We start from the raw sequence: 9619 nt of genomic DNA on the forward strand, positions 1-9619 counted from the left end.
ATATGGAAACTGTAAGATCTCTTCTGACTCTGAAGTCACTTTTCAGTTAATGGATCTCTTTAATGTGAGCCAGAAAAGCGAGTTGATTGCCCATGCAGCAGGACTTTCATAACATAATTTCATCGCCACCCTTCTCCGAGATCATGTCATACTTTCTACAATTTTCCAAGGAAGAAACACAGAGCTTAGTAACAAACCTAATTTAATAGAAGAAACACTGGCAACATTAACCTTTTTGCATTAGACTTGTGCAAGTTGCAGAAATCGAGTCACGAATTTCACTTGTACAACAATACATGTGGTAACTCTGAGATTTCTTAACGTATCCTCTCTAAAACTGGCAAGATTTTGTTAAAGAGCATAAGTATCTTGCATACAAAGAATGACATATTATAACTAAGTTTTTACTAAAAATATGTTTTTTTTATTGTAGTTACACTCAAACTATTAATAAATTGACTAAAAGGTGATTTTCATTTTAAGTATAAATATATTTTTCTCCATTTTACAGTTTTTATATTTCATTTGCATAATCTTTAGAACCTCCAAAAAGGATATCAAAATTTTTTTTAAGGTAAAGGTTTATATTTTATTTTTCATTTTCTCTACCCAATCACTAACTCTAGCTATTATCATCAACGTACAATGCAATGAAATAATCAAAATTAGGAAATAGAAAATAAAAACATACTTTAATCTTTTGTAGAATATCTTTAAAGATTTTTCTTTTGTTAAATTCATAATTTCAGGTAATTTCCTTTTCACATATACTTAATTTTTAATCTTTTATTTTTATTTCTTGTCCTTTTAACACTTATTATTCATCTTGACACAAGATTTGTTTTTCTTTTCACCAAAGGTAAAACTGAAAGTAAAATCTACGATGTAGAAGCCTAATGCATTCTTTGATTTGCCATACCCTCTGTTAGGACTGTACTTTCACCTATTCAAAGCTCACCAGCAGCTTGGAACAGCAAACCAAAGTACATATAGATTTTGGCATGGTGGGAGTCATCTTCAGCTGAGATGGTTTTATTTTTCTAACAGAGTGGTTGGCCTTTGGAATGGGTTGCCTTCAGATGTTGTAGAGGCGGTGAATTTGGATGAGTTTGGGAAAAGGCTTGATGGATATGCGAGTGAGAGGAACTGGGTTTAAGATTTTTTTATTTTATTTTTTTTAATCATTTTGATTTGGTTTTGAGGATGGAACAGCCGAGATGGGCCAAAGGGTCCTATGTTGTCCCAAAATTTGTTATGTTAATGATGATGTGTTTATAATATGGGGTTTGTGAGTCCCGTATACTAACCTAAGATTTCCATTTATTTTGTCTACACTTATCATAACACAATTCTTGAATACCAAAACATGTATACATATTGGAAAGTACAACAGGCTACTGATGAAAACACAAAAAAGTTCTTAAACCAGAAGAAAAATTTGAAAAAATATTTGGAATAAATTCATATTACTTGTCTTGCACAATCTTATGATTTCAATTTTAACACGAGAGACTAAATGTCCAAAAAAAAAATCTCAAAATATATTTACTTTGAAAGTTTTTCACTTTAGTGCTATATTTTCCACTAGGAGGAGCATACATTTCCCGTTCTCCTTTATTTACTGGTGCTGCCTTCTTTGCTTGTTTGGGATTTTCATCAAAATTAATGGGTGTTCTTTCTGGCCTTTTTTTGCTATGGGGCAAGAAAAAAAAAACTCACACAAGGTAAAACAAAGTCAGTGAAGGTGACAAAAACAACTGGCTAAAAGGAAGTTTTTAGAACACAAGAAAAATAAATGTTTAAACTATGTTGTTTATTGTAATTCACTTTTGCTACAAGTATCTCGACAGTCTTAGTTGCTTTTTTATTCTGATTATAAAATGTGAAGTTAACTGAATATTAAAGAAAAAAATGTGTGACAAGTATTACAAAATTACCAAGTAAAAAAGAATATTTAAAATATAGGAGCTGTATAATCTGAATGACAGTTTAAAGTGATAACTAAACTTTCAGAATATTTACAGTGCTTAAATATATATTAATATAGCAGAAAACCAAATCTGTCCAATATGAGAAATTATATTAATCTACTTACCCACTAGTATTGGATTCAAGATTTTTCTGAAATAAAAAATAACAAAAATTATAAAATATTTAAAAAGTAGATCTTGATGTTGTATACAGAAGGCAGTTCTCCGAAAAGTAATAGAAGTTCTTAACCTATTTATAGCTTAGATAGAAAGCCACATAAATTATAGTAGTTTTGGGAGATTCTATTTTAGTGCCAGATACATTTTTTGTGTCGTAAGATTCATATTTGAAAGCTACATGAATTAAGTTTTTGAAAATAAACAACAGTTCGAAAAAAGGCTTACAAAAGCAGGTGCCTGAGTGCAAACTGGCCTAAGGCTAAGATAAGGGCTAAATTTTTTATGCATATTTCTTATTGACAGTTACAGATTTTTTTACCAAAAGCAACTAAAATGTAGAAATCAAAAACTTGAATTACGTTAGATAGGAAACAACAACAAAAAATTAATAATTTTTGTGATCACTCCTCAAAGAATGCAAGAGAATTGCATGTATTTAGACAATGCATGAGGTAACCTGAAAATCTGGTTCTTAATACGTATCTAACTACTCAATCAGTACGTACTCCAACGAAGCTGTAAAATAAAACGACAGGTATCAAAGCAAATGAACCTTGGAGTAAAATATAATTTTTACTTATTTTGATTTATTTTACTTATTTATCTTCTATAAACCAGTCTTCACAGTGTTAATTAAATATTAAATAACTTACAATATATTTATATAAGTGAAAAGATATTTGAATAGAATCTAGAACTACAGAAATAATGTAGTATCGGAGACTTAGAGATTTTACTGACAATGCTAATCATGATAATATATTAGTACTCAATAAAATCAGAGGAAATAATACTAACAGTTGTTGTAATACTTGGTACCTTCCACGACAAAGTGACTGTACTCTTGAAGGATGGAGGACTGTGGAAGAGATCTCTAATAAGAGTGTTAATGTTTGAAGTTGTTTTCAAGGCTACAACTTTGAGCTTGTTCTGAAAAATAAAAATTACTGATAATTACTTTTCTTCAGTTTACGATTATTTTCAGAATACCTTATCCGTTATATAAACAAATAAAACAATTACTAACACTGTAATTTGATACGAGTTGCGTAACAAGTAAATATGCTGCTTAATCACCTGAACACAGATTTTAAAAGCCACTTGATAATAACAAAAAACATATAGAAATACTAGATACACCACATAAATGGCATTATTTGATTGTATAACTCTCAACATCTTAAGTCTGAAATAATCATTTACAAACAAACAAAATACAAACTTGGATTACCCTCTTATAATTGTAAGAGGAATTAACGAAAAACATTTTTTTTTCTAAGTACCCTAACATCCATACTGAGGGATTGACTATTAATCTTATAGTTCTTAAAGTACAGAAAATATTTTGTGATATTAATGGATTTGAACACCAATACTTCATGTGCTTAATATTAATTCTTGCCTCATCTGTCTTTAGTTCTTCTTCTTTCTTTCCTTGCAATGCTGCTCTTAGTTTTTTAATGTATCCCTGAATTCCCTGAGCCAGATACTGCAATCTAAGAAAAAAAAAGCTCTATTTTCATTGAGAATTCTGTATCATTTAGTGACATTTTAACAGGCCCTTCACGAGCCAGTGGGGGACATTTTTGTTAGAAAAAAAAAAAAAACTACCAAAGACAGTTTTTCTTAATTTGAAATGAAATTTTTTGGACGTGTTTATTGTCTAAAAAGAAGGCATTTCCCACACTCTTTTAATGTTGGAGCTGCAAAAAGTGATTTCAAATGGTAAGGTGACTGAAATCCGTCAGTGCATCATAAGCTTAACAACCAAGCACAAGAAGCATGGAAGTCTCCAAATGACATGCAGAGGTATTCAGGAACCGTTTAGAACCACCTTGGTAGATACTGTGCAGCAAGCTGAGTACAATATTATGCCTTTAGCTGCTTTCAAAGTGTTCCTGTCTACTCATCCTACTGCTGACTATCGTGATGCTTCGACCTTCCCTACCAAATCGCAGGTGAAATTGTTCGCATCTCAATTGAAAGCTAAACATAAAAAGGTGAAACCAGAAGCATAAAAGGTTAGCAATTGCTTAATTAATGATGCTGAGAATGTGGCTTTATTGATATATACTGAATTTACTCCTAGTGGGTAGATCTTAGTACTAGCTAGTATGGAGACTTGAGAATGCTGTATTTCACTTTAAAATTTGTCAATTAACAAACAAAAACTTGTCTCAAAAAGATACATCTAAAAACCACCCTCTTTAGGAGTTTACAGATTGAACTTACATTTTAAACTCAACAAATTGTAGTGTAAGGACACCCCTTGGCTCCTGAGGAACATGTTAATAAAAATATCATACCCTTCCAAAATATAAAGTACATATATTTACTTAAAACTGTTATATGTTTATAGTTAATTTTTTCAAATATATTAGCTATGACAGATTACCATTGAAAACAAGCTCTAGAACCCACTAATATGGCTGATGATTGGTTTGTACATACTTTTCTAATTAGACTATATTCTAGCAATAAATTTTAACTGACAAGAACTGTTAAGAATGTTATTTTGGCTCTCGTAAGTTTTAAAAACATTGTGATTCAGCCTTGTTTGTTTTGTCTAAATGATTACTCTTAATATTTTTTAATTACCGTTTTTTTAACCATTTTATTTTGGTTAATCACTGTTAATTAAAAAAGCTTATTAATGATATAATTAATACATTAACATTTGTAAATCTATCGGATATTCGTTGACATGATGTTGTATCTACAAACATTGCCATCAAAACACAATAATTAAGATCCTTTTTAATTTTTAAAATCTTTAAAAATACACAAATAGAAATGAAATAATTTGGGAATAAATTTCAAGTCTTTTTTTTTTGATAGAGTCAAGTGGTAAATATAGTTTGGGTAAAATGTACGACATATTTTTGTATGTGGTAATTGAGATCTGGCACGATAATAAATGTTAGTTATCTTTTGAAATAAAAAAATGAGTAAAGTAAAAATGCTTTTAATATTTCACATAAGAAAACAATATATGTTTAGTAAATTTGACAGTTAACTATCAGAAATAAATAAATAAACATTGAAATACACATATGGACTGTTAACAACTATATTTGCGTCACTACGTACACAATTTAACGAAATATGTAAAATACATTCTGAATCTGGAGAAACGTCATATTTTCAAATTTTCACGAGTATCATAAAATCCTAGCTAGAATATAGGGAAATCTGATTATCTTTTAATTATTATGAGTATATATATGCATTAAGCTTTAATCATAGTTCAATACATATATGGTCAAAGATAATCAGATGTAGCTATATTCTAGACATTACAAAGCACAACTATCGTTATTAAATAATATCAATGCCACCAAAGTTCATTAGGTTAGGTGATTTGATACGTAAGTGTATACCACTGGAAACCATGCACTTACATTCGACAGACTTTGCTGTCCAGTGAATAAGAAAATGTTTGTTAATATTAATCATATTGGGCAGTCACGTAAATCATATTTTGGTGAAGCAGGTATGTTTAAAGTGAATCAAAGAGTTGCCGAGGCAACTTGGCTCAATTCTCCATCATAAACTGCTTAGAAGTTTATCGTTTGCTTCCAAGCATCCCTTTCTTCTGAAAATTGCTAATATGTTGAGCATCATGGGGATACACAGTCACTCATATATTTACTCCTCTCAGGAGAAGTTCTGTCCAACTGCACCTGTTTATGGCAAAAATTAATGGTTGTGAGCCTGCATCCCTATATTGTATGGCATTCATAATTATACCTCTCAGTATAAGGTCAGTGTGGCCACTATGGTTACTCCTTGGTCAAACAACTATGCCATCACTGTTATATGTGTGGCTTTCCACCATGTAAGTGGGGTTGAATCTGATCTTGTCCAGTCTCCAAATGCGTACACATCCAACCTTGGACAAGACATTTTCCCAATTATTCTTGAAAACACTGCAGATAAGTTGTCCTGTGATGATAGGTTAGAGAAATGAATACCATTAGTTGTCTAGCATAAAAGATCGACCTTATGAAGCCCATTTTCCTTACCACTTGTTCTGTTTGTGCTCTGAACTGTCGATTCAGTTGGGAAGCTGAGGTTTACAAGCTGCACTGAGCTTATTTATCAAACAGTAGTGATATGGCAGGGTGGTTTACAACTATCTATATGGTCCACGTCTCTACCAGATCACTTCTGTTTGACAAGCTCAGTGCGACCAGTGGAGCATACTGTTGGTCCATATCTTGTTAAGTATACTTTGTGAGATTTGTAACTACTCTGAAACGATTTTTCACATTTAACTGACTTCTAATGAACCTACTGTTCCCCACCTCATGGAAATGTTCATACATTTTTATTGAGTCTTATCATGTTTCACAATTAATCTGGATCTCTCTACATGTGAGTGAGAAGTTACTGTTTTCTTCTTCTTTATATATCAATGAAATATACACATTTCATCACACAGTCAATTATCTGACCTTTGCCTTGCATAAAAATGAACTCAGCAGTGTCATTAAAGTTACTTAAAAAAATAAGTTGTGTTTGTCATAGGTAGAACATACAAAACTCTGACTGTACCTTAACTGTTTAGAGCAGTATGCGAGTGTGTACACATATATATATAAAAATGGCTTTTGTGACATAAATATTTGTCAGATGTTTATAGCTTAAATATATCACGTATTGCGTTTCCACACATAAAAAAAAGTTTTATATTCTTCAATTTAACAGATCTGGCCATTACCTCAGTTTGAAGTCCCTGAGACGTTCTGTATTTTCAACTGAGGAGAGAAACTCAGGATCATGCTTACAAAGCTGATGAAATGTGTACAAAAGACATTCAACATGAGACAGCTGCAGAGATGGTTCATGAGACGGAGTGGAATTTTCAACATTCTCATTAGATGGCGGTGGAGGTACGTATTCCTCAAAAACAAAAGAAATTTGTTTGGTGTAAAAATCTGCACGCCCGTATTCAAACTATCCAAATGTCTCTCAGTACAAAATTATGTTTCCGCTTATTTGGAAATAACGAGTTTACTAGATGATACAAGACTAAAATACCCTCAGTAAAAAAAACACACTGTATTCAAAAATAAGAGGGAACTTTGCAAGTTAATACACTGTATAACACTGAAACATAACAATTTGTTTGGTGTAAGAGTCTGCACCCCCGTATTCAAACTATCCAAATGTCTCTCAGTACAAAATTATGTTTCCGCTTATTTGGAAATAACGAGTTTACTAGATGATACAAGTCTAAAATACCCTCAGTAAAAAAAACACTGTATTCAAAAATACAAAAATAAAAGGGAACTTTGCAAGTTAATACACTGTATAACACTGAAACATAACAAATTTTACTTTAATTGTATGCAACTTTGAAATATAATGTGGCTGTGAGGTAAGCATCATTATTGCTTTTTGAAACTCAATTCCAGAAAATTCTCGTTTATCTGATGAAAAACTGAATTTTCCTACTCTTCTCTAAGGTCCCAGTTTGCATAATGCTTGTCAAAAAACTATTATTTTTGTCATCATTTTGAAAACTAGTTATGTAAAGATATTATTTTTTGTTTTTCAAAATGTTGATCGAAATAAAATTTGAAATACTGAAAAAAGAATTAAACATTAAATACGAATAAATATAAATAAAAGACAATGCAATAAAAGTACTGTTAAAATGTCACAGAGGCTCTTATTATAGACATCCGATTATTATTTTAAAGAAAAATCAAGTTGGTCATCATTACTTACCAAATATTAACAGAGTACAAAAAGACAAATCATTATTGTGACAAAATTTTAAGGCACTTATGCACTTGCATAAATATATACAAAAATAAAAACAAAATAGATGTATACTCAGAATAAACAACAATAAAAATAAACACTCTACTTACTGTTAAATACAAATTACACATTTTAACTAAAAAATATTACTTCCATCTTTTAAAAGTGGGTTTGATTCTTGCATTGAAACTGTTCTTAAAGCCTTAATAAATTTGTCTGTAAAAAGTCTTCCCTACCTTCAGAAACCAATTTAAGGAAGTAAACCTATAAGTAAAATGTTTTCCTTCTTGACAGTCAAAGAAGTAAACTTGTTTTAAAACACCTTTACACCTAGGGAACTCACTTTAACCATACATGTACAGTGGGGGGGGGGGGGGTCAAAGTGCAAATGTCATGACCATTTTGGAAAGTTATATTCAAATTTAATTAAACGATGACCATTTTGCAGGGTTACAAAAAAAAATTAATTAAACAACTTTATTATGAATTTACACAAGTAAACGTGTCTATAATTCAAATTTTAATATTATGTAAGTTTCAATTTCTTAATTTCAGGAGGAAATATTTAAATAAATTATCTATTTTCATTTCTCTGTCATCTCTCTGCCTATGAAATCTCCTTTACAGATTTTCTTTATTCTGTGGTTAAGAATGTTCACCAATTAAATACACCAACTAAGGATACTGACAGACCAGAATTTAAAATAAAAACTCCCATCTTCTTTATTTGCAGATATATCACTATATTTCTTACCCCCACCACACAAGCTCTTCCCAGCTCTTCGTGCTTTTCAAATCACTTATCTTCTCATGCATATTTATCAATGGTACATGTTTATTACCAATAGAAATGTCATTTTGTAAATTACATGATTACGATGACTGTATGTTAATTTATCTTTTAAAAAGATAAATTTTGCAAGCAATTTCATTGTGTGCAGACTGAAGTCAGTATTCCAAGAAGTAATTAAATTTTGTAACCTATTTATAGTTTAGTTAGAAAGCCAGTTAAATTATAGTAGTTTTGAGGCATTCTATTTCACTGTTTGAATTATTGTTTGTTTTAAAAATGCATGCTTGAAAGCTACATCAATTATTTCTTGGATAACCAAAACATGTGAAAAAAAGTAGTCTTACTGATGTACATTTTTGAGTTCAAAATGGCTTATTTGGTAAGTTAGCTTTTATATATGGAAACATCTGTTACCTGAGTTCTTGCACAGATCTTAATAGATAATGTTGATAAATAGAAACATTGGCACATGTAGATACGTAGATCTTGAAAGTCGAGTTGTTCAAAATTTGAAAATAGCGTTGATAACTGTACCAATTGTTGGTTGAAATGTTGCAAAGGAAATATCTGCTGAAGCTTTTTGCCAGACACTAATCATAGCAGAACCATCTGGTAAATGATCTATAGGAAATAGTACAGCTTATAACATGAATCAGATCAACGTGGACCGGTAAGGCAATCACTGATTGGCATGTCCTTTAGCCAATCAAGAAATGTTACAGACCTACTGAAGGATGTGTAGATTGTATAGGAATTATTTTTGGTGGCAAAGGACAGGGTTATGTGTTTTAATAAAGGTGGCTTCCAAAATATAGAAATGAAAGGTCGACCGACCATTTGCAATATTTTCAAACCTGCTATCCGTGTAGTTGTCAGCATAAGTCGGGTTCTCTAGTAAATGCTG

General features: G+C 31.0%; 1 protein-coding gene across 1 annotated transcript in view; it reads right to left on the bottom strand.

Moving 5' to 3' along the window:
* LOC106463095 (apoptosis inhibitor 5-like) overlaps window positions 1–9619 on the bottom strand; it is a 30570-nt gene that overhangs the window by 1985 nt on the left and 18966 nt on the right. Inside the window, exons 8-12 of the mRNA XM_013923064.2 lie at window positions 6874–7055; window positions 3553–3646; window positions 2949–3080; window positions 2096–2121; window positions 1550–1692 (exon numbers count right to left, since the gene is read on the bottom strand). Of these exons, the coding sequence (XP_013778518.1) occupies window positions 1550–1692; window positions 2096–2121; window positions 2949–3080; window positions 3553–3646; window positions 6874–7055 (577 nt within the window). The remainder of the gene's footprint in view (window positions 1–1549; window positions 1693–2095; window positions 2122–2948; window positions 3081–3552; window positions 3647–6873; window positions 7056–9619) is intronic.

The sequence above is a fragment of the Limulus polyphemus genome, unplaced genomic scaffold (genome assembly GCF_000517525.1).
Source record: "Limulus polyphemus unplaced genomic scaffold, Limulus_polyphemus-2.1.2 Scaffold1323, whole genome shotgun sequence".
Classification (NCBI taxonomy): Eukaryota; Metazoa; Arthropoda; class Merostomata; order Xiphosura; family Limulidae; genus Limulus; species Limulus polyphemus.